General features: G+C 52.6%; 2 protein-coding genes and 1 pseudogene across 2 annotated transcripts; 1 reads left to right on the forward strand and 2 right to left on the reverse strand.

Moving 5' to 3' along the window:
* Positions 1-5,566: 5,566 nt before the first annotated feature.
* Positions 5,567-6,350, reverse strand: LOC128116306 (ATP synthase F(0) complex subunit B1, mitochondrial-like; annotated as a pseudogene).
* A 2,151-nt stretch (positions 6,351-8,501) lies between these two features.
* On the forward strand, positions 8,502-12,096 carry Bik (BCL2 interacting killer). Its single transcript, XM_052747371.1, has 5 exons — positions 8,502-8,529; positions 8,609-8,780; positions 10,832-10,930; positions 11,448-11,565; positions 12,004-12,096. Exons 1-5 carry the CDS (start codon positions 8,502-8,504, stop codon positions 12,094-12,096), a joined length of 510 nt encoding a protein of 169 aa, XP_052603331.1.
* Positions 12,097-14,558: 2,462 nt separating this feature from the next.
* Mcat (malonyl-CoA-acyl carrier protein transacylase) lies at positions 14,559-23,580 on the reverse strand. Its single transcript, XM_052748489.1, has 4 exons — positions 23,113-23,580; positions 21,592-21,679; positions 19,289-19,506; positions 14,559-15,776 (listed from the first exon to the last, which is right to left on the reverse strand). Exons 1-4 carry the CDS (start codon positions 23,524-23,526, stop codon positions 15,354-15,356), a joined length of 1,143 nt encoding a protein of 380 aa, XP_052604449.1. The 5' UTR covers positions 23,527-23,580; the 3' UTR covers positions 14,559-15,353.
* Between the last annotated feature and the right edge of the window lie 3,517 nt (positions 23,581-27,097).

A 27,097-nucleotide genomic window follows, 5' to 3' on the forward strand; every position in this document is an offset into this window, starting at 1 on the left:
GTGTGTGTGTGTGTGTGTGTGTGTGTGATCTCATCTCCTTCGAAGCCCTGGGGTGGTACTGGTGTCAGTTGGGTCCAGAGAGTTTAGGTGACTGGTCTGTGGTCACAAAGCAGGGGCAGAGTAGGGACTGGAGCCTAGGTCTGTCTGTCCATAAGTTCAGGACTTTTCCCAAGTTGCCTAGGTCTGTCTGTCCATAAGTTCAGGACTTTTCCCAAGTTGCCTAGGTCTGTCTGTCCATAAGTTCAGGACTTTTCCCAAGTTGGGCATGCTCCTGGCACTTTGTGACACTCCAGCTTCACAGTCCAGGGCTGGGCAGTGCCTGGGAAGGGCAGCAAGGAGCTCTGATGGTGAAGACCGGGGATGTCCAGCTGGTCCCACCCAGCTACATCCACCCAGGTGACTTTGGGGCCCCAGACTGGTCCCATCTGCTCTTAGTTTGAACATCTGTGAGGTGGGCAGCAGGGTCCTGCCTGCTTGTGTCGGGGGCACCGGATAAGATGTAGCATGGAAGTCTCTGCCGGGGACTGAAGCCCCAATGTCCACTGGCCAAGTCTGTCTTTACTCCTGGGAGGGAGGAGCATGCCTTGTTTCCCAGAGGAGCCTGTGGCCACAGCTGAGGGCATGGGGGGAGTCACCAAACATAGGCTGGCCCATGAAGCTCACTGCGTTGTCCATCTAAGCTGTGGCATGGCATGACCAGCATTTAGATTTGCATCCCGACATGCATGGCAGCAGGTTCTTCTACCATGACTGTGTAGTAAGGTCACTGTGGGCTGCAGCCTGGGCGGGGACATAGATAGGTGTGTTCTCCTTTCACTGAAGGATTCCAGTACTCATCTGTAAAGTTGTTGGAAGAAAAACAAAAACAAACGAACAGTCTACATGATGAAAACCAGTGCAGTTTCCTGGGGTCACGCTGGGTCTTCTGGGAATACCTGGCCTTCATTTATTCACTCAGCAAACACCTGCTCCATGTCGTGGGACACACAAACTAATAGTCCTGTTTTTCAGCTGCTTCCTCTCTACCAGGTCCATCAACATGGATTGGATCACTGGCCCCCACAACAGTATCTTCAGTCTAGAAGTGAGAAGACACGAGGCTCAGACAGGTTTACTAATCTGCCCAAGGACACCCAGCAGCCTGTTTCCATGGTCTAAACTGCCAAGGAAACACCATTGTCTAGTACAGCTGAGTGGAAGGAAAAGGGAGGCAGAGAACGGCTGTGAACTCCTAGTGTCCGGGAATGTGATGCCTGGGCTCAGCTCTTCCTGACCCATAGGAATGGCCAGTTTCCTGAGAATGCCCAGGTGATGGGCACTGCATTCGCAAAGGTCCAGTGTCATAGCATGTCCCAGCTCAAGGTTTCTGGATGTGGTCAGGGAAGGTGCCAAGACTGGGTGGCTGACTGAAGGAAGACCCTCCAGTGCTTGTAGCATGGCGCTCGGAGTCTAGGGATCCACAGTTGTGGCTTCTGCCTGGGCGAGATCTACCAGAGACAGTGTCCCCAGGGTGGGGGCGGGGCTGGCAGGATGATTGACAGCGGGGCATTGCCACTTCAAGGACCCTCCCAGGGGGGCTCTACCCAGCCTCAGGGTCATATCTGTTTGCCCTCTCCATTCTGATTCTTGACCTTGGGTGGACACAGAGGCTCATGGGAAAGGCTTAGACGAGCTGATTTCTGATGGTGTCGGAAGGACACTGGACACAGAAGGAGCTAATCCACACACAGAACTAAGCCTCGCTTACACACCCATCAAGTTCTAACAGGGTCAAGCTGTGGGACTTTTGCCTGGACAAGGAGCCCCAGCAGTGTGGCTGCATTGTCTCCACTCAACAGCAGGTAGGGAAACTGAGTCCCAAGGATGGGAAAGGTGAGCGTTGGGGTTAGAATGGAAACTTAGATAAGAATGGGGTCTGTCCCAGGCCCATCGAGATGTAAGAGCAAAGGAGTCCAAGAGGGTTTGAAGGAAGACAGACAGATGCCCGACCCTCCAGTAAAGCCTGTTCTCTGTGTCAGCAGCCATCGGGTGCTGGGGATGCTGGGAAATCAGGCTGTCAGGACAGAGGATCAAGGCGAAGGCCAGGTGTCCAGCTTCAAGGCTGAAGCTCCATCCCACTGTGGCCCTTGCCTGGGAGCAGGTTGGGAACAGGGTCTGCTCTGAGGTGGAGACAGCCCAGTGTGGAGGTGAAAGTGGAGAGGTGGAGGCTGGGTTTGGGGAGACAAGGAAGAGGAGGAGGGGACAGATGCAAATGAGGGCCTGGTCTGCTTTCCCAGGGAAATGGCTTTGCATGCTGAGTCACCCCTGGCCTGAGCCTGCGGGCAGCGAGGTTCTGGACACAGTTTTATAAGGACCACCCAACACACACACACACACACACACACACACACACACACACACACGCATGCATGCAGAAGCACACATTTGCACATACTGCTTCTAGTCTGTACCACTCCACAACATCTTGGCCATAAGCAAGTTTGTGTCTCTCTTTATCTGCATCTCTAATGTGATTTATTTATTATTTTCTTTTTAGTGTTTTGAGATGAAGCCTCAGGTAGCTCAGGATGTCTTTTAACTTGCTCTGTAGACCAGGCCGGCCTTAAACTCTTGATCTTCCTGCCTTCACCTCCTGAGTGGGGGGAGTATGGCTTGTGCTGACACCCTGCTTCTCTCATATTCTCTCTGTAGGAGTTGGAGAGTTTCTGTATGAAGATTTTGCAAGGATAGCTTGACCTGGAGCAGCCTTCCTTTCCTTCTTTCCTTCCTTCCTTTTTTTTTTTTCCGAGACAGGGTCTCCCTGTGTGTAACCCTGGCTGGCCTAGATCTCACTATACATAAACCAGGCTGGCCAGACCGAACTCACAGAGATCCTCCTGCCTCTGCCTCCCGAGTGCTGGGATTAAAGGCGAGCACCACCATGATCAGTGACATCATTTTTGTCTAGTGTGTGGAGCTAGTGATTTTTGCGTATGACCCCTGTCTGTCCACTCTGACATTGCACAGGACCATGAGTGGCCTGACGTGGTGTAGACACACATACCTGCTGACTTGTAGCGGGAAGGAAGGGACCCCCTACTTGTTCATGCTGAGTATTGCCCTTGCCTCAGAGACCCGAGTGTAGGACATCTGTGGCTTCCACCGCCACCTCCTGCCTTCTGGGTGGGCCCGGTATTCTTTCTGCCTTTCAGTAAAGTGGCAGTTCAGTGACATGGTCAGGGAGGTCAGGCTGCCCCTAGGAGAGGGCGGCATTGCTGGCTGCTGGCCAGGAAATGGCTTCTATGAAATGCAAGTTGAGTCTGGGAAAGGGCCTGTCCTGTCGTGGCCCATCGGGGCTCTGAGTGGCTTCGAGCCAAGCTAGCTAAAGACCTGCTGGTATCTCTATATTGCAAATCCTTGATCTCCTTTTTTGTTTTTTAACTGCTGCCAAGTACTCCCTGGGACAAATGTGTCAAGAGTTTTGAGGTACCTGGGTGAGCACATGGGTGACGCCAGATGACCTTGCCTGGCTCCTTCCCCAGGTCATGGCCTGGTGGTGGTGGGGGTAGGGGCTTTCTCCCACCTTACAGTCTGCCTGCAGGTGCTCTGAGCAGGTGGAGCCCCCTCCCTCCCACTGCAGCTCACAGCTTCTGCCTCCAGGCAAAGGTGTTGCCTGGCAGGTGCGGCTGCTGTGGCTGTGTTTACGCTTATCGACCTTGCAGCCGGGCTCCTGTGAGACTTGAGCTGTCGTCCGTCGGGAACAGATGTCAACCTTCCCTGTGCCTTCCTCTTAGGAGGGGAGACAGCCACCTCTTTGTTGAGACAGAAACTCTGGACGTGTATTCTTTTTCCACTTCTGGAAGGAAGAACAATGCTGTCCTTATATGGCTTCTCAAAGCCCGGAGCTCGCCACACCCCCATACCTGCTGTGGTAGCTGATGATGTCACCTCGTGTGCACTCGGCTCCTGGATCGCATGCATTTGGGGTGCACTGCTGACAGTCACCTGTCTCAAGTCAGCCCCGAGACACCGGGAGGGTCCCAGCTTATGTTCTAGTCCCCCGAGTGCCTAGGCTTCCAGCCATCTCTTCCTTAAGCGCAGGGAGTGATCAGCGGGACGCTTCGGTGTTTAGCCTCGGGTGGCCTCTGGAGGATGGCTGTGTGCCTGCAGTCAGTCCACTTTATAGTGGACACTGGCCTGCCTTGCCTAGGGATGGGAAGTCTGGGAAGTCACTGTCCATTCTCAGCTCAGGCAATGAACTTTTCCAAGACCTGGTGTTCTCTTGGACGGGAAAATCACATTTAGGTTGGTTCTTGTGTGTCTGTGCGTATTGCTGGGGATGAACCAGGGTCTCGTGCATGCCAGGCAAGTGCTCTGCCCCTCACTCGGTTGTTGGGAGGTGAAATAAGGGAATCTCCACAGACATTCTGGACACAGCCTAGTGCAGGATAGGGAAGCAGGCTCAAGCTTGACCTTTGTACAGTCTCGGGATGGGCACCAGAGTGTTTTGGATTTGAGATACCATCTGCTTATATATAATGAAATACATTGAGGGCTGGGGCACGGGAGATGGCTGTTGGTATCCTCGGCACCAACACCGAAAGCCAAGCCTGGCTGTGCAAGCCTGCAATCCTAGTGCAGGGGTAGCAGAGACAGGGGGATCCCGGGGGCTTGCTGTCCAGCCAGGCTAGCAGAAATGACTCCAGGTCCAAGTGAAGGACTCTGTCTCAAAAAATAAGGTGGAGGGCAATCAAGGAAGTCACCAACATTGACTTCTGGCCTTTTCATGCACACTTGTACACGCACACATACACACACACACACACACACACACACACATACACACATGCATGTACACACATGCATACATACAAAAGAGCTAACTTGAGGATGAGGTCAGATTCTGCTCATGAAATTCAGGTACCTCTCCTATGCACTTTCACGTATGAGGTGAAGGTAATTTATATGGAATATTAAGTGAGTCTGTGCATGGGATAAAGTTCCCACACTCTGAGACATCACACATGTGATGTGATATGATGTTGGGGCTCGAAGTTTTGAATTTCGGATTCTTAGTTAGGGCCGCTCATTGCTCCCCGACCTCCTTTATTTTGTGGATTTTCAAGACAAGATTTCTCTGCATAGCCCTGGTTGTCCTGGAATTCATTTTGTAGATCAGGCTGACCTCGAACTCAGAGAGATCCTCCTGCCTCAGGAGGGAAGCTGCCCTGGTCTAGACCGTTCCTTTTTTTTTTTTTTTTTTTTTTTTTTTTTTGCTTCTGTTTGAATTGCCACTTCATTGCAAGGTGGTATAACTACTTACAAATTCATAACTTGTTCATTTCAGTCGGGCAGCAAGTTGCTGCCAATTGCTTATGCAAGAGCAATCACTAGGCAGTTCCAGATGCAGAGCAAGGAGCAGAGAGACCTGCTGACTGGCCAGTGTGTTTAAGCCACTAAGTGAGCCTCGATCATGTCTTAGGAAGCGTATACTGTATTTTCAATAGATGGCATACAGAAGAGTTCGTCACGCAGACCAGTTCCCCTTTAGTTAACTCTCCCCCTGTCTCAGTTGAGGTAGATACCTTCACACAGCTGGCTGCCCTTGAGCCTTCTTTTCAAGCGGCTTTTAGACCCACAATGCACTGGGCAGCTGTCTCCCTTTCCTGCCGTGCAGAGAGATGCTCTGCACCACATGCCGCACATCATCTCCTGTACAGAGATATGGTAGTCCAGGAGACTCTTTACCTCTGTACACGTTCTGTGTCGCTGTTCCCGGTAGGTGACCTCCAAGGCCTTGTCAAAGAGGTAATGGCGCTTCTGAACCAGCGCCTGCTGTACCTTCTCCATGTAAACTGGATCCAGGATTCGCTTGATGATCGACTGCTTTACTTCTAGTTCAGCAATTCTATATTCCTTAAACTTATCAATAAGCTGGGCCGTGGTGGCACTCACCTTTAATCCCAGCACTCAGGAAGCAGAAGCAGGCAGATCCCTGAGTTTGAGGCCAGCCTGGTCTACAGAGTGAGTTCCAGGACAGCCAGGACTACACAGAGAAACAAAAACAAAAACGTTTATCAGAATTCTCCAGTAGAGATACCACGTTTCTTCATCACATAGACTATGAACCCTACTACTGATATGGCAGAGAAGGTCTCTGGGGTAATCACATATCTTTCTTTGGATAGAAAATATAAGATAATCCCAGTTCCAAACACACAGGGTCCTGTCACACCAGTTTTAGGGGCAAGATGTGGCTGTCCTGTGTGAAAGACCCTTGTTGCCTGTAATACTCCTTGTCCCAGGACAGCGGCATTCTTCAGACATGGGGACGCTGTGGCGGTGGCAGAAAGTTCCACCTGGTGCAGCATGGCCTGCAAAGGTTCAGGCAGTGGTGTTTGTGACACAAGCCTGGCCCCTGCACCCTTTCTTCCAATCCTGTGTCCAACTTCTCTGAGACCTCACCGGCCAGAGTTGGTCACATGGCCAGCACTGCAAGGGATGCTGGGCAAGGGAGTGCGTAGGAGGGTCTTGATGGGCCCCATGACTGAGGGTGTAGACGAGTTGTCTGGGCAAAAGTTGAGGGATGAAGCTGGGTGGTGGTGGCGCGTGCCTTTAATCCCAGCACTCGGGAGGCAGAGGCAGGCGGGTCTCTGTGAGTTCGAGGCCAGCCTGGTCTACAGAGCAAGTTCCAGGACAGCCAGGGCTATGCAGAGACACCTTATCTCAAGAAAAGTGGGGTTGGGGGGGGGTTGAAGGCTCGCGAGACGGCTAAGATGCTTGCTCTGCAGACCTGGAGACCCGAGTTTGATTGCTAGAAGCTGTGTGAGGATGGAAGGAGAGAACTAACCCCACGGAGCTGTCTTCTGCCCTCCATGTGTGCCCTCTTCTACCATCCACACACACTGAAACAAACAAAAATGACCAAAAAACAAGTGAAGAGTGTGGGGCTGGAGCTGCAGTCCAGGGGCAGCACACTGTCTAGTCTACCGTCTGTTGTGGTTTCTCAAGCCAGGGTTTCTCTGTGGAGCCCTGGCTGTCCTGGAACTCAATCTGTAGACCAGGCTGGCCTCGAACTCACAGAGATCCACCTGCCTCTGCCTCCTGAGTGCTGGGATCAAAGGCGTGCACCACCACCGCCCCACTGTCTACCCGATCTGATCTTGCACAAGGTTCAAGTTCTGTCCCCAGGACAAAAGCAACAGAACCGGCTAGGTGTGCTCTCTCATGGCCAAGGAGTCGCTCACCCCGGGAACTCGCTTCAGTCCCTTCGTGGACAGGGTGCCTGACTTTCCTCTGTCCTGAGGAACAGAGCTGGGCGCCCTCATACTTACGGTAGGGAACAGCCAGGGCCCCGGGCATCCTCTCATTTCAGAGCCCCAGGTCTTGGTGATGTGCTAAGACACACAGTCTGTGTAGAGCGGGACTCAGAAGCTGCTGAGGCTGCAGAACTGGAGGATGGTTTGACCAGCTCAGAAGGAGCGGCCACTGAGGCAAGAAGGTCATTCTTAGGTGTAGGGCAGCAAAGTCAGACATCTTCCCCCATTACAGGGGTCATGGCCCATGTCCCTATCACAGACAGAGAAAGGAAAGTGACATCACTTTTTCCATCTCAGGGGAGCCTTTACACATGAAGACCTGGAGACGTGGGGAAATTATGTGTGTATGACTGTTGTGTGGGGTTGTGCGTGCACATGTGTGTGTACATGTGCGTGCATGTATGTGGAGGCCAGAAGTCAGTATTGGGTGCTGTTTGCCAGAAGCTTTTCACCTTGAGTTTTTCCCCCTAAGATTTATTTGTAATTGTGTGTGTGTTGGGGGGTGTGGGTATGTGCATGATAGATATGGGTGCCCTCAGATGGTAAAAGAGGGCTTCTGGTCTCCTGGAACTGGAATTATAAGTGGTTGTGAGCTGATAATGTGGATGCTGGGAATTGAACTCTGGGCCTCTGCAAAAGTAGTACACATTCTGAATGACTTGAGCCCTGCCTCCAGCCCTGACTTGGGTTTCTGAGACAGGATCTGGAACCCGGGGCTCCTTGATGAAGCTGAGATGACTGGCCAGCAAGCCCCAGGGAGCCTCCTGTTTCCAGCTCCCCAGCACTGGGGTTCTAGGCATGCGGCACTGAGCCCAGTCTTGGGTTCTGGAGATCCTAAGTCAGGTCCTTGCGTTTGCATGGTGACGATGAGCACCTCATGGTTCATACTTTCTCTCAGCTCTTGGAGAAACTGGGTTTGATGCTCGGGTCTGGTGACTGGGCAGTGTGTGCAGAGCTGGACAAAGAGTACTGCACACTCTTGTGACAGACTGGGGTGGGAGCAGTGAGGAGTCTGTTTGGATTCTTGGGGCTTCCTGGTCTTCAAGGGACAGGGACAGAGGGACTAGAGGCTTTATGGCTTGCCTTGGGAGAGGTAGTCCAGCTTGTGTGAATGGTCTTGGTGATGGCAGCTCTGGTTTCTGGGACTCATCCCAGGGGCAGAGGAGGGTCAGGAACATTCAGATTTCAAGCCGTGCAGTCCCCATGAGCTTCATCATACCTGGCATGCCAAGTGCGTCCTTTGGTCTGGTGTTGTCCCCAGTGCACAGTTCTGAGGAATCTAGTCACACTCGGTCCATTTTATCCCACAGAAGACATATCGGAGGCAAGACTCATGGCCAGAGACCTCATCAAGACTGTCCTGCATGACCAGGTCCCCCGACCTCCAGTGGTTCCTGGGGCTCCCAGCATGAAGGAGACTGTGGAGGAAGAAAACATTAGTCCTGTGAGAGACTTGGACCTCGGGGAGTGCCTGGATGACAGGTGGGGCCCGCTGACCAGCGCCCTCCTCTGGACATGGGTTGAAACAGCACCTTCTGTATAGAGCCGGAGTCGGGGGGGGGGGGGGGGGGGGGGGGGTGTTGAGGAGGCAGGGTGGGAGAGAACAGGGCTCCCTCAGGACCAGCACACTGCAACCTGGGCCATCTGGCTTCACTAGGAGGGGGCATGTCTGTTGGTGGGTTATATCCAGATAGGGAAGGCAAGGTCCCTCTCTGCTCAGGCTGTGAGACCCACCACTCGTTTCGCAGCAGAAAAAGAGCAGCCATACTGACCAGGCCACGTTCTTCTGCACACAGGCAGGTCAGCACAGCCTCTGCATGTATGTGTATACCCTCAGCTTCTGGGTTCTGTTACTCTGGTTGTAGAATTAAGATGGGGTTATTTGGAAGCCTGTCTTCTCACTTCCTGCTCTATTCCCGAGTGAAGTGTTTTCCTGGGGTCTCCCAGGGTATAAGTGGAACCAAAACTTCCCAACCTGGTTGCTAGACAACCTTCCAGGCTCCTCACACTCTTGTTACCATCAGAATCAGGAGTAGACCCGGGACACTGGGTCAGTGGTGTAGATGGCCAGGGCTGTGCTGGGTGGGGCAGATGGCCCCTAAGATCCCCTCTGCAGGGACTTTCCAGTGAGCTGCTGAGTCACTGGGATGGAATGTTCGGGCAAACCCCAGAAAGGACTTAATCAGGCTGGTTTCGGTGTGTATATGTCTTAGTTAGGGTTTCTATTAATGCAGTGAAACACCATGGCCAAAGAGCAAGTTGGGGAGGAAAGAGTTTTATAAGGCTCACACTTTAGCATTGCTGTTCATCACTGAAGGAAGTCAGGACAGGAACTCAAACAGGGCAGGATCCCGGAGGCAGGAGCTGATACAGAGGCCATGGAGGGGTGCTGCTTACTGGCCTGCTTCCCCTGGCTTGCTCAAGCTGCTTTCTTACAGAACCCAGGATCAGCAGCCCAGGGATGACACTACCCACCATGGCCTGGGCCCTTCCCCACTGATCACTAATTGAGAAAATGCCTTATAGCTGGATCTTATAGAGGCATTTCCTCAACTGAGGCTCCTTCCTCTCTGGTAACTCTAGCTTGTGTCAAGTCGACACACAAAACTAGCCAGTACAGTGTGCATGTGTTCACCATGCACACATATGTGTCTCCCATTTCGCTGAAGAATTTTCACAGTTTTTAAGATTTATTTTATGTGCACGAGTGCTTGCCTGCACATATGTCTGTGCACTGAGTACACTCCTGGTGCCTGCAGAACTCAGAAGAGGGTGTTGGATTCCCTGGAACTAGAGTTACAGATGCTTGTAAACAACCACATGGGTGCTGGGAGTCGAACCTGGGTCTTCTGCAAGAGCAACAAGTGCTTTTTATTAACTGCTGAGCCATCTCGCCAGTTCCTGAGAGTTCCTTTAAATGAAGGCATGCACCACCACGTCTGGCTAACTTGGGAATTAGGTTTAGCAAGTGTGGTTAGACAAGGGCCTGTTAGCCACTCTCCATCTGGAGAGGGTGCAGACACAGTATTTCAGCACTGAGAACCAGGAGCAGGTCTCGGAGCAGGAAGATAAACTGAGACCCTGAAGGGGGCTCAGAGTACCCCCCACTACTCCTACCATCCACTGATACCATCAAAGCCCACCAGCGAGCCCCCTTGCCAAGATCCTCTAGGGGAAAGGTCGGGTAAAGTAAGTTGTCCCTGGCTTCCAGGCAGGTTCATGAGACACTCCTAGCATTAATGTGTGTCTGAGTTCCACAAAAGGCGGACATGGGGTAAAGGCTGGAGTAGGTCCCCTGTTGGCCCCTCTGCCTGATGTCTCAGCCTGTGGCCTGTCCTGCAGGGGCACATTTGAAATGGTTTTTACTCCAAAGCGTACTCACGGATGAGAGGGACACCGAGAAGGTTTGCTGCTGGCCCCCAATATCCCATTGCCCTCCCCTCTCGGGGCCTTGAGTCCCACAGGAACTGGGATGGGTGGGTAGTATGGCCTCCCAGCATAACCACACCAAACTTCCCTGTGCCTTCCTGCAGAAACCAGGTGGCCCTGAGGCTGGCCTACATCGGTGATGAGATGGACCTGTGTCTGCGGAGCCCCCGTCTGGCCCAGCTGCCTGGGATTGCCATGCACAGGTAACCAGCTGCCCACGTGGGCAGGCAGAGCCAGAACCAGCCCAGGACTGGGTCCCAAGGGCACCCTGCAAACAACGGAAGAAGTGTGGGAGCTCCCAGGCAAGCCTGAAACCTTTTGCTTCCCAGCCGCCACCTGGGTCCCCCAACCTTCCCTCTGGCCTTAGCAGTAGATTAAGCATCACCCAGGGTCTTTCTGTTGCCCCTCATCAAGCTGGACGGTCCTGAGAGGTCCCAACTCCAAGTGTGGGCCAGGCCCCAGAGGCAGCCCTTCTGTTGGTCTCCCAGGAGGACAGGTATAGGTAGCGACTTACTCAGGGGGCCTTCAGAGTGGGGATGCTCCTTGTGGCCTGTTCTGGGCAGAGACCCAGAAGTCTGGGAAGAGACAGCTTTCTTAGTGGAGAGAGCAGGGTGTCCGAGGGGCACAGAGGCTCTGTGCGCCATGCTGTAATGGGTCACACGTGTAGGCTTCCAGCGTCTGCTGCTCCAATAACCACTTTGCCCATCTCGTGTCTTACAGACTCGCTGTCACCTACAGCCAGACGGGTGTCAGGGGTGTTTTCAGGAGCCTGATTCGTGGCCTCACCAATCTCAGGGAAAACATTTGGTCCTGGAGAGTCCTGACTCCTGGCACCTGGGTAAGAGTCTTGACGCCTCTAGTCCACATGTGACCCTGCCCATAGGGCAGCCAGCAGCTCCTCAGCTGTACTGTCTGGTTTACCACAGTCCCCACCCCTCTCTAGAGCCTCCTTCCCACCTCTTTCTGCCCCATCCCAGAAGCCTTAGTGTGTGCTGCAGCTGCTTGACTGGCTGGTGAACTCAGGAAGGTTCAAGTACACACTCTAACAGTGCCTTCCGGTCTCTGCTGCAGGGATCCTTCCTCTGGCAGACAGGACCCTCTCTCAGCCAAGGTCTCAGGGCCGCCATCCCTGCTCACCCCCACTGGCTGAATGCCCATGTTCACACCGTGTCCCAGATCCCCGACTTGTGCCTAGGTGCTTGTTCCCAGGCCCTGGGAGCTGTCTCCTCACTCCAGGTGGTCCCTGGGCCTCACTCTCCCTCTCTTGGTCCCACAGGTGTCACCTGACCAGGCCCGAGGACAGCTGTTTCCCATGGTGCTGCTGGTTCTCTTGCTGCTGGGCGAGGCCCTGCATTTGCAGCTTCAGTGAAGCCCAGCGCGGGCAGGGCCGGTCCCTGTCCCTCAACCACCCCCTAGAGGTGCCGGCACCCTAACTGTGGTGTTTTCTGACAGTCCCCCCCCCCACACCCTTTTTTGTAATATTTAACTCAGGATAGTGCTGAGATTTCATACAGGTTTTCTGGGTTTTTGTAAGGCAAATGAATTCACTCTACCTCAGGGGCATTACTGGCTACATGCCCCTGAGGCCTGGCTGGCCCCTCTCTTGACCCCTGCCTGCTTCCTCTCTGCAGGCTGGTCCTGTGGCCACCAGTGGGGGGAGTGCTGGCCACACCCCTGTTTGTGAAGCCTTGAGGCACAGAATCTACTGGACTAGATTCCTTGAGGTGGAGAGTTCAATAAAGTGTTGTTTCCAGCCGGCCTTTCCTTTGGTCCTCTGGGGGGCTGTTGCAACATTGGATATAGATGGTGGAGGGGGAAAGGGTGGCCTCTGCCCGTATTCCTGTGCACCCTGCCTGCACCCAATGGCCGTAAGCACCCCCCCCCCCAGGGTTTCTCTGCATAGCTCTGGCTGTCCTGGAACTCATTATGTAGACCAGGCTGGCCTCAAACTCAGAGATCTGCCCGCCTCTGCGCCACCATGCCCAGCTCCACAGCACTGCCTTGTCCCCTTCTGCCTGGAATCCTGATGAGGAAGCCTGTCTACCTCCTGTGATGTTGGGGTGTGCTGCACAAGAAGCACCAAGGGAGGAGGCCAGACTCCCACCTCTGGGGCTCAGTACCTCCCCCAGGCCTGGCCCATTCTCTTTCTAGACCAACCAGGGCCTCCACCTGGAACTTTGCCCATTCCCATCAGACCCCAAAACAGTGCCCTCCCTACGTAGCTACCAGTGGCTGTGACTTCAGGAGCCGGCCACTTTCTCCGGCCCCCTCCCAAATGCCCTCATTATGTGTCCTTGAATTGTCCCAAATTTCCCAGTTCTGGGTGGGGTGCTTGTACTGAGTCCCTCTGCTGTCTTGTGTCCCTGTTACCACCTTGGCCTTACCTCGCAGCCTCAGTGCCCTTCCTGGGAGGATGGGACCACCTGGCTTCCAGACCAAGGATCAGGAGACCGGCTGGTGGGATCTCAGTCCAAAGGGCTGTGACCAGGGAGGCCGTCAAGCTGGCTGTTCCTGGGACAGGAGCTAACTCCACTGTGGCTTTGAGCCCTCCAGCAGGGTTGGGGAGATGGAGGCAGCAGGAATGAGCACTGCTCTAGAGATGGAGGAAAGGGCCTTCCTGGTCTAGGCAAAGGTGGCAGATGTCACTCAGCTCCAGTTCCCACCGTGTTTCCCACAGACCACCATCAGCCCCGTGGGCCTCAGTGAGCCTCCTACCCATGTGGCCACAGGCTCTAGGCTCTCTCTTCAGCAAGGCAGTTATGACCCTCAAGCTGGAACCTCACTCCAGGCGGTGGGAAACTGAGGCCACACCCAGAGCACCTGCACTCCCTTCTCAGGGTGCAGATCAGAGCTGGTTGCTCTAGGCTTTCCTCAGCTCTCAAGCCCTGGGTATCTCTGTGAGTTGGCACCAGCCCAGTAGGTGCCAGCTCCCATCCTGTCACAGCTGCCCGAGGCCTCATAGGGCGTCCATGAATGTTGCTCGGAAGAACAAAGGCCACCTGCTGTGGGTACTCCTCTTTCAAGACACCAAACTAAACACCAGAGCCCCATCCCCAGCTGCGTCACCGAGTCCACAGTCTTCGGTGAGACCAGTCCTATTGACTGCAGACTGAGGACTGCTCCCCGTGCTCAAGGGTCGGGGTGGAGACTTGTCACCTTTCCACAGCAGCTTCACACACCACTCCCCTGCCCAGGCCCCAGGACGGGTGGAGGATTCTGGGACAGTAGGGCAACTTCCCTCAGGTGACAAGGCTGTGGGAGCATCTGGGGCCTTGCATGTGACCACACTGGGTGGGACCCACCACTCCCTATGTGCTGGCATGTGGGATGCAGGAGTTCAGGTCTACCTCATGCTGGGCTCGGGAGAGGTGAGCATGTTTCTGAGGCGGCAGCTACCCTGCAGACAGCCAGGCGTCCAGAGAGAACCACAGGAGTCAATCCCCTGCAAGCAAATGCTAATAGCTTTCCAGAATCCTCCTCATTTACAGAAGGGCTGCTCTGTCTGCTTGATGCCAAACTCGGGAGCTAAAGCCATTCTCCTGCCTCAGCTAGGATAGGCTGCTCACTCAGGGTGGGGCAAGCTACACTTGCACTCATGTTGAAATCCAAAGGACATCTAGAGGTCACAAGGCCCCCAAGTACCACCCGCCAGGACCAAAACCAGTTGCACAAGAATGGGGACAGTTGGGTAATAGGACAGGTCCCGTCCAGAGGCCAGCCGAGTCCTGCTGAGAAGGCTATCCAGATTAGGTGCAGGCCTCCCCAACAAAACAAGTTAATGGGCTCCATTCCCGAGATTCCCCAGCATCACTGAATGAGAAAGCCAGCCAGGCAGCTTAGAAAGGCTCACATTTATTATATGTCTCCCCAGGAGCTTCACTCTACTCCTGCTGTGGAGCAGGCTGTGTTGTGAGGGAAGCCATACACAGCTGAATCTTCAGTGACCACTGTCCCATGAACAACAACACGGTGGTGGGGTCTCTCCATGGATGAACTGGGGCTGGCCTAGGCAGTCAGGGTCCCAGGCTACCCTTCTCGCCCAGATACACCCTACACCTTACACCATGCTCCAAGTTTCCTCTACGAGGGACCACCCACTCTAGGGCATACAGCAGGCACTTACTATGCGCTTCTTGGATATGGGCAGTATATGGTACTCAATCTCCCAGCCGTCGAGTGAGGAGAGGGCAAAGCGGCTGCCAAGGCCACGGGCCAGACTGAAGGCCAAAGGAGCTATGATCTTGGCCCTGGGTGAGCAGCTGGCACAGGTGACTGATAAGCCCCTCCGGCACCAGGCCTGGTTTGCAGCCAAGCAGTGTCCACAGCACCAACAGGGCAAGTCTAAGGCTGCCCCAGGCTAGCCCTTCCTGGATTCACTGAAGGGCATGTTGGCTTCAGAGCCAGAGCAGCATGCCGGCCGGGCAGGTGGTCTGGGGGAATTCTTTCCCCAGCAGCCAGACAACTTGTCAGGTGTAGGGATGGGTTGAGTCACATAATGTGGCACTCAAGGGCTATGCTCTGAGGGAAGCCTTAGCCACAGCTGACACTGCAGTGACCACTGTCCTCAAGTCTGAGGAAAGAGGGCAGGTACAGAGGCTTATCCTGGGGCCATTCCACACACGGCCCTCAGAGGTCAGGATCCACACTGGTCTGCATCACATCCACGTGGTCGTAGTACTTCCATGCCTGTCTGTTGCAGCTCTTGAGGATGCTTCCCAGCTGCCGCCCTGGGCCTACCTCAAAGGTGCTGGGGAACTCGGTGCCCTTCTTCCGCTCATAGATGGAGTGCATTGTCTGTTCCCATTTCACCGGAGATACCACCTGCTGCCCCAGCAGCTTCCGGATGTGCTGGGGGTGCATGTATTTATGCCCATTGACGTTGGAGTGCACAGCAACCAGTGGCTTCTTGATGTTAATCGTGCCTAGAATTTTCACCAGGGGCTCCACAGCCGGCTCCATGAGGCAGGTATGGAAGCCACCACTTACCGGCAACATCTTGGTGCGCTTGAAGTGATACTTAGCAGAATTCTTCCGGAGAAACTGTAGGGCCTGATGGGAAAAAAACGAGGGATTTCACAGACAGTTCCAGCTGTTGCTGGCATCCTCGTGTGTGTGCGTGTGTGGATGGAATCCAGGGGTCTGTGCGTGCAAAGCAAGACTTCTGCCACTGAGTTTCATCCTCAGCCCTTGGCTTTTTGAGACCACCAGGCCACTGTCCGGAGCCCAGGCTAGCTTTGTACTCACAATCCTCCTGCCTAAGCTTCCCGAGTGCTGGGGGTCACAAGGTGTGCCTTACCACATGTGGCCCACAAGCCCTTCGGCTAGCATCACCTTAGTTTTCAATTCTAGTTAGCTTGGTCGTACAGCCAATGCCCCAGCAGGCTGTCTTTCCTTTTTTAGGTTTATTTCTTTTATTTTTATGTGTGTTTCGCCTGCATGTATGCCACATGCATGCCTGGTGCCCGAGGACAACCGAAGAGGATGCCTGAGCCCCTCAACTGGAGTTGTGGATGGCTGTAAATGTCATATGGGTTCTGAAAACCAAACATGGGTCCTCTGCAAGAACAAGCCTTCCTAACCTCTGCGCCATCTCTCCGTCCCGACGGACTTTCGGTAGGGAGGCGACATTCACCTGCCCCAAATGAGAAGTGACCATGGCTGTTAAGTAGAAACGTAGTCTGACGTGGCCTAGAACTGACCAGCGTAGTAGCTTGGACCCTCTTCCTCGCCCCTGAAATGGCACAATGCTGCTGGAAAGGGGGCATTCAACTCCAATGTAGAGACGGGCTGGAGTGATAGCTCATCAGTTAAGAGTACACACCGCTCTTGCAAAGGACCTGAGTTCAGTTCCCGGCGCCCACGTGTGCAACTCAGGGGACCCACTGTCCTCTCTGACCTCCACTCACATGCACATGGGCCTCCACAACAGACACAGACATGCACACATACACACAATTCAAAATAAATATTTTGTTTGAGACAGGGATCTCTCTGCGTAGACCAGGCTGGCCTCAAACTCACAAAGATCTGCTTGCCTCTGCCTTCCAGATGTTGGGATTAAAGGCATGCGCCATCAAACCTGACATAAATAAATCTTAAAAAAAAAGAGGCGGGGGGGAAGCACAGGGCATCTGGAGGAGTTGGCAGTACCTAGCACACATCATTAGTTTTCAACCAAGAATCCTGTTTCCTGGTGATTGCTCCCAAGCCTGCTTTGTGTCCCTCTCTCTAGAGCCCACTTCACCAGCTCCTTGCTGGGCCCGGGATAACCACAGTTATCCACAGGCTATGGTGAGAGCTGTGCTGGGCACGGCCGTCCAATGGTCAGGTCAGCAGACCTTAGGTTCTCACTCCACACCCACTGTAATCACACGGCAGCAGCCGTCCATCCTCCAGGTTTAGGACGGTGCTGGTTTTGGCTGTCTGCCCCTCTCTGTATCCCACTCCCTGAAGAATGTACCTGCTCACCTGGGCATGGTAATGGGACTTCTGACGAGTGAAGCCCAAACCTCCTTCCTCTCTTTAGTCCCAGCTTCCAGCCACAGGGTGACAGACAGTGCCACAGTGCCTGGCAGGGCAGGTGTGTGCACCATGCCATGAGAGGTCTGGGCTGCGGTTACTGTTTCCAGTCCCTTTTCGACCCCAGTGCCTTGACACCCACTGAGGACACACCCCAGGAACTGGGGGACTCTCTGACCCTAAACACCATCCTTCCCACCATGCCTGGATTTGATGTCACACAGACCCCGATGTAGACAGCTGCTCGTGACACTTACTGTGGCATGTGGTGCTTCCCAGGTAGGGTTCTTGACTAATCAGTGGTAGAACTGTGGTAGCAAGGTCAGAGTCTCTAGATCCAGAAGGCTCTTCTATAGAGCATCTAAATGCTACCAGAGGCCCAGGAGCTATTCCCCTATCAGTGCTGGAAATGGTTCCATGCTGGGGAACCCCAGCCTTCACCTGAGCTTTCTGGGGAAGTACTGGCAAGACTACCAGAGTAGTACTTGGCTTGTTAGCCAAGGTCTCCCTGGTGTAGTGCGCAGACTGGATGTGGTAGAGCAGAGCCCTCTTGCCTGGGGCCTCCTGAGCCACTTCTTAGGCTGCTCATGCAGGTGGCACGGTGACCTTCTACCACGTCACATGAGTCACCAAAGCGCTGTGGTGCTCACAGGTTCAGAGATGGTATTTGAAGACACCTGGCAAAGGTGACCCAGACAGTGGGAGGAAACCACCAGAGTGAGGACGGGGGGTGAGTGGCAAAGAACTGTGTGTGCAGTTTGGCTTGCTTGATTTTTTGAGTCAGGGTCTCACCATGTAGCCCTGGCTGTCCTGGAACTCACTGTAGACCAGACTGACCTTGAACTCAGAGATCCTCTTCCTCCTGCCTCTGCTTCCCAAGTGCTGGGATTAAAGATGTGCACCATCACACCTGGTTATACGCTGCTATTTTTGAGACAGGGTTGTAGGTAGTCCAGGCTGGCCTTGAACGCCAAATCCTTTTGCGTTCCTCTCCCAAGTGCTGGGTTTAAAAGTATGTGTCTTCGGCCCAGCTACTGGGGTTCAAATTTGGCCTTCAGTGGCACATGCTTGAGGCAGCGTTGACTGTGAGTTCAAGACCAGCATAGGCTACACAGAAGTCTCAAACTTCTGGCCCTTGTCTCTCCATCTCAGCTTCCTTTTGTGTGAAATGCGATAATGACGCCTTCAATGGTGGGCTGGCAGCGAGGGAGTCAGACAGGTGACAACAGGCTCTTACATGGCTTCTAGTTGCTCTTTCTTGGCACCTCAAGGTTGCACTGGGGCCCCAGGAGCCACAGGGCTCCTGCCCCTCCACTTAGTGCTTCCTTAGTGCCCCTTCCTGTGTTCCTGGACTGCTGTCACCTTGTCACACTGCTCCTCCTTTGACAACAGCAACGCTAATGGGTCTGTGTGTCCTTAGTACACAGAATATCTTGGTAAGTGACACTTGGAGAAACAGACCACAGAGGGCCGAGACTCGAATGCAAAATCTGACACTTTAAAAAAAAGCCGGGTGTCTGGCGGTGGTGGCGCACACCTTTAATCCCAGCACCTGGGAGGCAGAGGCAGGTGGATCTCTGTGAGTTTGAGGCCAGCTTGGTCTACAGAGTGAGTTCCAGAACAGCTAGGGCTACACAGAGAAACCCCGTCTCAATGCCCCCATCCCCGCCCCCCAAAAAAATAAAGATTTAAAATAGCAAAAGAAAAAGCAAGGTAAAAAAGCCAGACAGAGTCACAGAAAACAGGCCCTCTCTCAAAGCAAGCAGCCAGATTGCAGGCCTAGCGTGGACAGGCCTAGCATGGCGTGGCCGGGCCCTTTGACCTGACCAGACGACTGGTTCAGAAATTGTGTTTGCTGGAAGCAGGTGATGCCCTGGCTTCTGCTCCTCTCTGCAGCACTCCCTCTGCCACACACGCCCTCGGCCGTTTCTCCAGGCCACGCTCAGCAAGGCGCCCACTCTGCCACTGGGACCCACAGACGTGCAGACTCCCCTGCGCCCCAGTGGCCTGGAGACTGTGAGGGCGGCTCCGTCAGCACTAACCTCAAGGTGTCCTGAGATGACCCTGCAGTCAGGAAAGAGGTAGTTGGACACCTGGCACACGGGGTTCTCTATGCCCAGGGACTTGCAGTGCTCCTGGGCTTCCATGCAGGCAAAGGAGAAGTTGGACTGACGCTGGCCGAGGACAGACAGCATCCCACTGGGGACAGCTTCAGATGCTTCTTGCATAGCTTCGGCTCGGACCTTCACTGCATACAGACCTAGTCAGACAGAAGTGCGTTTGAAGTCTAACTGTGAAACGGAGGGTGAGCCATCATCGAGGGAAACAGTGGCTGTGGTGCTGACGCCAGGTCGGGGGTCACAGCTCTAATCATCTTTATCTGCCGTGCTGAGGGGTCATATCCAGCACAGAAGAGCATTTACTGCACAGATCGACCTGAGTTCAAATCCCTAGCACCCACATAGAGAGTCAAGTATGGCTAGGTAAGCCTATAACCCAGCAAAGTGGGAGGGTGGGGCAGAGGCAGAGACCCTGTCTCAGAGGAACGAGTGGTAAGACACCCATTGTTCTTCTCTAGCATCTGTTAGTGCATGCACACAAGTCTGCATACCTGCACACACATGTGCACATGGGGATGGGGGGGGGGACACAGAAATGAAAAGCAGCATGCCCACTATATTAACACAAATAACTAGGGCTGGAAAAACAGCTGGTGAGTGAGTTCTAGGACAGCCAGGGCTATACAGAAAAATCCTATCTCAGAAAACAAAAACAAAACCAACCAAAAAAAACAAAAAGAACCCAGCACTGGGGCTGGCGATGTAGCTCAGGGCAGAGTGCTTGCCTACCACACTCAAGGCCACAGGTTCAATGCCCAGCACCCACTCCCTCAAGAACACCTCATTCCCTTTTCCTCCTCCTCCAACCCCGTAGGACCTGCCCCTTCTACCAGCTGGATTCCTGTACTGTGGGCACTTTATAGCACAGTTTAACTACACAGCGGCTGTACTATTTACATTCCCAGAAGCTGGGACCTGGGCTGATTTCTGTGCATCCTCAACCCTCCTCTCCCATAGGCTATGAAATGCTGTTCATGTGGGCTGACTTGCATTTCCTTGATGACCACTGTTGTTAAACACATGCTTGCTGGCCGCCTGGGTCTCTTCTCTCGAGAAATGTGAGTTCAAGTCCCTTCCCTGCATTGACCTATAAAGCAAACTTTAAATCAATGAACTGATCAGTCAGTCAGGCACTTGTGGTGTGTGCTCTCACTCTCGCTCTCTGTGTGTGTGTGTGTGTGTGTGTGTGTGTGTGTGTGTGTGTGTGTGCGCGCGTGCCTGTCTGTCTGTCTGTCTCTGCCTCTCCTCCCCTTCCACTCTCCACTCTCTCTCAGACAGAATGTTACCGAGGCTAGAAGTGAACTCAAATCCTTCCCCCTTTTTGAGACAGGGTCTCACTATATAGCCCTGGTGGGTCTAGACCTTGATATATAGATCAGGCTGGCTTTGAACTCACATAGATCCATTTGCCTTTTCACATTTTTCAAGTGCTGGAATTAAAGGCATGAGTTCCAAGCTCAGCTCAAGTGACTTTCTTTCCACAGTCTCCCGAATAGCCAAGACTACAAGCATATGCTACTGTGCCCGGCTTCAGCAAAAAAAAAAAAAAAAAAAAGTTAGGAAAAGCTCTTAACTGATGGCTCATTGGTTAAGAGTACTGACTGCTCTTGCAGAGGATCCAAGTTCAGTTCCCTGCAATCATGCTGGATGCTGGGAATAGGCTTTGCATACATACACTAGGCAATAATCAAAGTATTCATTTAATCTTTTCTTCCTTCATGTAACAACTACTGAGCATCTTCCAGGTGTGACAGGCACAGAGAGTGAGTGCCTTAAGAATGCAAAGGGAGAGCCAGCAAGAGGGCTCAGTGGGTAAAGGCGCCTGCGGCCAAAAACAACAACCTGAGTTCAATCCTGGAAATCCACATGTTGGAAGGAAGGATAGACTAATTCCTAGAAATTGCCCTCTGACCTCCTCACACACACTGTGGGGTGTGCCTGCATACACACATACATACACACGCACAATTTTATTAATTTAAAAAAGAATGCAAAGGACAGTGAAGGAAGGTGGCCATGGGAACAGACTTCCTAAGATGACACAGAAAACCTGCACTGAAACCTTCAGACTTCAAAGGCGATCAGTGGAATCCAGTCCTTGAGCTCCAGGGTCACCTGCAGCCCTTTGCTCCCTTCCCGGCAACCTTGGAGTTGGTCCAGCACCACTGTCCACAAAGTCCCGTCCCCACTGAGCCCAGCAAGAACAAGTCAAGGTCCTTGTGTACCTTCAGAAAACTCCATGGCCCCTGCAAACACGAGGGCTGCAAACTCTCCCACGCTGAATCCAGCTGCAGCAACACAGTTCTCAATGGCCTGCGGGGACAGAGCAGAACGTGAGGCTGAACGCTCGGGAAGAGTTCGGTCCTGGGACACGCACCTGGGAATTGGCAGGGCAATTAAGTGTCACCATGAGCCGATTCTGTTGGCCTGGTACTCCAGCTCGAAGCAGATACACAGAACTGGGCTGACAACCCCTGAGTCTAGCCCTTTATTGACGAGGACCTTTCCCAGAAAGGAAGGCTAAAGCCAATCCTACTCACACGATGACCCAGAGCTCTGGATCCTCTTGCCTCTGCCCAGAGCACTTTCCTGGGTACACGGGGTACAGAAGTTACGTGCACACTGCCTATGACCACTCATGGCTGTAATCACAGCACTGGGGAAACAGAAGCTAATAAAGGATTTTGAGTTCAACAACAACACAGCTACATTACAGTTCATCCTTCCCATGCTCCCAACCAAAACAAAAGTACAGGCATTAAAAATATGATTTTTCGGGCGGTGGTGTACGCTTTTAATCCCAGCATTGGGGAAGCAGAGGCAGGTGGATCTCTGAGTTTGAGGCCAGCCTAGTCTACAGAGCCAGATCTAGGACAGGCACCAAAACTACACAGAGAAACCCTGGGGGGGGGGGGGGGGGATTTTTTCCAGGCCACATACAACTGGATTTCAGTCCCCTAGACCTACTTCACACTACTACTAAGTAGATAATGACAATCTCTATAAAATCTCCGTACAGGCTTGGCCCAAGGTAAGCACTGAGGAATGTAACCTTGAGCCTCCTGTCACTCCATCTTAGAAAGTGGCTGTCAAGGGAAAACAGAGGGTCTCAGCACCAGTTAACATATATTGTCCTGGTACTATTCTATTTTAACAGCAAGTGAAGTCAGATGCTGTAATATCTGCCATGCCATCTTCTGTTTTTTCTAGACAGGGTCTCACTATGTAGCCCTGACTGGCCTACAACTTGCTATGTAGACCAGGCTGGTCAGATCCACTGGAACTGGAGTTACGGACAGTTGTGAGCTGACATGTAGGTGCTGGGAATTGAACCTGGGTCCTCTGGAAGTGCTCTTAACTGCTGAGCCATCTCCCCAGCCCCTCAATAAATAATAAAGATTTATGTGTACGAATGTTTTGCTTGCTTGAATGTTACGGGCACGTGGTGCACATACTTGGTACCCGCAGAAGCCATGAAACGGTGTTGGATCCCATGGAACTGGAGTGCTGGGAACCGAACCCAGGCCCTCTTCAGAACCATCTCTCCGGCCCAACACATTCATCTTTAATGTACTATGTTAACTCGGTGCATTAAGTGTAAACTGTATATCTTCTAAGATGCAAACACCCTTGGAGCAGGGATCCTTTTTTTTTTTTTTTTGCAGGGAGTCTAGAATACTATCAATGAGGACCACAATGGGGACCAATAAGAACCCTGCAGACCCAGCAGACTCTCCTCGGCTCACCGCCGGCTGCAGGTGATGTAGCTTCTCCAAGGCGGCCAGCGAGGCCACGAAGACGGCGGGTTGGCAGTGCACCGTGCGGTCCAGGTCCTCCTGTGGCCCGTACAGGCACAGCTCCAGCAGATCGTAGCCCAACACCCGGTGCGCGGCCTCGTAGAGCTGGCGCACGCGCGGGAAGCCGAGCAGGCCGGCACCCATGCCGACCGCCTGGCTGCCCTGGCCGGGGAAGAGCAGCACTGAGCAGCTTGCAGGCGGTCGCCGCGCCACCGCCTCCTGGGCCCCCGCCTCGGCCGAGCTGGCGTCCCGCAGCAGCTCCGCCACGTCCACGGCGTTCGGCGGCAGCTCCCGGTGGCTCGAGGCGGCGCGGCGTCCCCAGGACCTCCAGGCCCACCCGGCCCGAGCTACCCGGGCGCTCATAGCGAGACACAGACTAGGTGTTCGTTACCGCGGCGACTAAGGTGCACTGCGGCTGCGCAGCGGCGCGGTCCTTCGCGTATTTCCTGTCGGGTCGCCTAGGCAGCCAGAAAAAAAAAAAAGTTCCTATGTTACTGATCCACCTCAGCTCTCAAACCATTTGCAGGTGTGTCTTGGTCCTGGCGTGGTCTGTGAGTTTCCTTAAACCTCTCCAGCCAGGAACCACAGACAGCATTCCAGAGTGAGCCCTCAGTAGGTATTTACGTACTAAACGGTGCAACGCCGTCCAGTAGAACGTGAAAGAGTACTGCGAACCCTGGCACGTTTTCCTCCACCATGATTCTGCCAACTGTATTAAGCAAGCAGTTCTTGAGTTTCCTACAAAACACAACTAGGTGCCCAGCTCCTAGCAAGCAGTCAATACATCTTCGTGTCACGGAACCAAGTCCAGGATCGTTTTCAGATTCGCTTTTTAAAATCATCAGTTAACAACCGTCTCAAAGATTGAGTGACACATGGTTAGTGACAGAACAGCGGACTGGAAGCTGTGCTTGTGCAGTCGGTCTCTGAGAGCTTGTGTGTGTGTGTGTGTGTGTGTGAGAGAGAGAGAGAGAGAGAGAGAGAGAGAGAGAGAGAGAGAGAGAGAGAGAGAGAGAGAGAGAGAGAGAGAGGAGAGGAGAGGAAAGAGAGAGAGAGAGAGAGAAGAGAGAGAGAGAGAGAGAGAGGAGAGAGAGAGAGAGAGGAGAGAGAGAGAGAGAGAGAGAGAGAGAGAGAGAGAGAGAGAGAGAGAGAGAGAGAGAGAGAGAGAGAGAGACTGGGTCAGACTGATTCTGACCTCACCCCTGCATCACATTCCGGAACTCTGATCTGTTCTCATTTCCTGCCTGTCTCTACTAAGGCACTCAGGACACACACACACACACACCACAGCACTTCACAATGAGATGAGAAGATCTATGTGGAGATATGTTTCAGTATACTCTGGCTGGCATACCAATGCCATAGACTTCAGGGCCTAAATAATAGGAATTACATCTCAGAGTTCTGGAGACTGAGAAGTCCAGGGTCAAGTAAGACACTTGCAGATGCACTGCCTGGAAAGAGTCTGTTTCCCGGTTTGCTTTTCCTATCCCCACACGATAGATGGGGGTATCTTCTTTTAAGGGTATTAATCTAACTGATGAAGGTTCTACCTCATGACCTAATCACACTAACCCTCAAGGGCCCTACCTCTAAATACCATCACACTGGGGATTAAGTTCAATATAGGAATTTTGAGGGGAGGTATCACTCAGTCCACAGTAATTTATATCCGAACATCTATTTCACTGAGTTTGAAGAAAATCAAATAAGCATTTCAGGATGTTCAGTCTTGTTTTTTTAATTTATTTATGTTCTTGTATATATGATAGATTAAATTAGATAGATAGATAGATAGATAGATAGATAGATAAAGAATCTCACTCTGTAGCTAACCGGGAACTCACTATGTAGACAAGGCTGGCCTCCAACTCACAGAGATCCACCTGTCTCTGCCTCCCGAGCGCTGGGATTAAACGTGTGCACCACCACACTTGACTACTTTTTAATTATCTGTATATGAGTGTGGATGCTTATGGAGTCGAGAAGAGGGTGTTGGATCCTCTGGAGCTGAAGTTATAGGTGGTTGTAAGGCACTTGAGAGGGTTCTGGGAATGGAACTCAGGTCCACTGCAAGAACAGTGTGTACTCTTAATTGCTGAGCCGTCTTTCTCTGACCCTGAAGCCTTGCTTTTGACAAGAAAAAGTGCTATGGTGGTTTGAATAAAAATGCCCCCCATAGGCCCATAGGAAGTGGCACTAAAGAGGTATGACCTTGTTGGAGGAAGTGTATCATTGGGGGTGGGCTTTGAGGTCTCAGATGCTCAAGCCATGCCCAGTGTGGCATTCTCTTCCTTCTGCCTATGGATCCAGATCAGCTCCTTCAGGAGCTGCCTACAAGCCACCATGCTTCCCTCTGTGATAAGGGACTGAACCTCTGAAACTGTAAGCCAGCCCCAATTAAATGTTTTCCTTTATAAGAGTTGTCGTGGTCTTTTTGGAACCTATTCCCCATGTAGGGATGCCTCGTCCAGCCTTGATGCAGGAAGAGGAGCTTGGTGCCTGCCTCAGTGTGATATGACAGGCTTTGTTGACTCCCATGGGAGGCCTGCCCCTTTCTGAACAGAGGAGGAATGGATGGGGGAGGGGGGAGGTGGGAGGGGGAGAGGGAACGGGAAGAGAAGAGGGAGGGGAAACTGTGGTTGGTATGTAAAATAAATGAAAAAGTTTAAGGGGAAAAAAAAGATAGCCAGACAATGGTGGTGCATGCCTTTAATCCCAGCACTCAAAAGGCAGAGCCAGGTGGATCCCTGTGAGTTCTAGGCCAGCCTGGTCTACAGAGCGAGATCCAGGACAGGCACCAAAACTACACAGAGAAACCCTGTCTTAAAAAAATTTAAAAAAAAGAAAAGAAAGAAAAAAAAAAGTTGCCATGGTCTCATTCCTACAGCATCATCCCCAAAGCTTAGCTAGGTGCAGTAGCAGTTGCTCCTAGAAACAGGGGAGAAAGAAAGCTCAAATCAACCTATTTGCAAATATCCTTGAAAATTGGTTAGATCCCTAGAAACCTTTCCTCTCCCCAGCCACTGGTCCCCTGTCCTGGGAAACATCTGAGTTTCAGTTTGGAAAAGGTCAAGGGAAGGTGAGGCATGAATGTGGGGATTCCTCTGAAACAGGCTGACACTGAATGATGGATATAGAGACTCACTCCAGCACTCTGCTCCATCGAGCTCCCAGAATCCTAAAGTTAGACCCTTATCTTCCAAGTCCTGGAGATGCTGGCCATTCCAAAAGGAAAATCCTGAAGTCATTGATATTCCAAGAATAGTGAACCTTGACTACCAAACTGTCATCCACAGACCTACCTTCCTACCTTCCTTCCTTGTTTTTTTTTTTTTCAAGACAAGGTTTCACTGTGTGACAGTCTTGGCTGTCCTGAAACTAGCTTTGTAGACCAGGCTGGCCTCGAACTCACAGAGATCTGCCTGGCTCTGCCTCCTGAGTGCTGGGATTAAAGACATGTGTTACCATCACCCAGCCTTGTTCATTTCTTTTCTTGTGAGAAGGCATTCAAGGATTCCTGGGCATCTGAGGAAAGCCTGTTATGAACAGAAAAGAAAGCCAACATATAGAATTTGGAAACTGAGGAAAGAAGAAAACAGTTGTTTTTAAAAATTAGCTTTGGGGCCAGTGATATGGCTCGGTGGATAAGGGTGCTTGCTACTAAACCTGAAAACTGAGTTCGGTCCTTGGAACCCAGACGATAGAAAGAAGGAGAGAACCAACTTTTGCAGGCTTTCCACAGACCTCATATACAAAATAAATACATGCAAGTCAGGCGGTGGTAGCATGCACCTTTAATCCCAGCACTTGGGAGGCAGAGTCAGGTGCATCTCTGTGAGTTCAAGGCCAGCCTGGTCTACAAATCGAGATCCAGGACAGGCACCAAAAAACTACACAGAGAAACCCTGTCTCGAAAAACCAAATAAATAAA

The sequence above is a fragment of the Peromyscus californicus genome, unplaced genomic scaffold, assembly GCF_007827085.1.
Source record: "Peromyscus californicus insignis strain IS unplaced genomic scaffold, ASM782708v3 Scaffold_20__1_contigs__length_68692818, whole genome shotgun sequence".
Taxonomy (NCBI): domain Eukaryota; kingdom Metazoa; phylum Chordata; class Mammalia; order Rodentia; family Cricetidae; genus Peromyscus; species Peromyscus californicus.

Excerpts from the sequence above, each read along its gene's own strand:
- Bik (XM_052747371.1), top strand. The coding sequence starts at position 8,502 with ATGAGCTTCATCATACCTGGCATGCCAA. Across the intron at positions 8,530-8,608 it reads CATCATACCTGGCATGCCAA|AAGACATATCGGAGGCAAGA; the intron begins GTGCGTCCTTTG and ends TTTATCCCACAG. Across the intron at positions 8,781-10,831 it reads GGGGAGTGCCTGGATGACAG|AAACCAGGTGGCCCTGAGGC; the intron begins GTGGGGCCCGCT and ends GCCTTCCTGCAG.
- Mcat (XM_052748489.1), bottom strand. The coding sequence starts at position 23,526 with ATGAGCGCCCGGGTAGCTCGGGCCGGGTGGGCCTGGAGGTCCTGGGGA. Across the intron at positions 21,680-23,112 it reads TACATCACCTGCAGCCGGCG|GCCATTGAGAACTGTGTTGC; the intron begins GTGAGCCGAGGA and ends CTGTCCCCGCAG. Across the intron at positions 19,507-21,591 it reads GGCCATGGAGTTTTCTGAAG|GTCTGTATGCAGTGAAGGTC; the intron begins GTACACAAGGAC and ends CTGTCTGACTAG.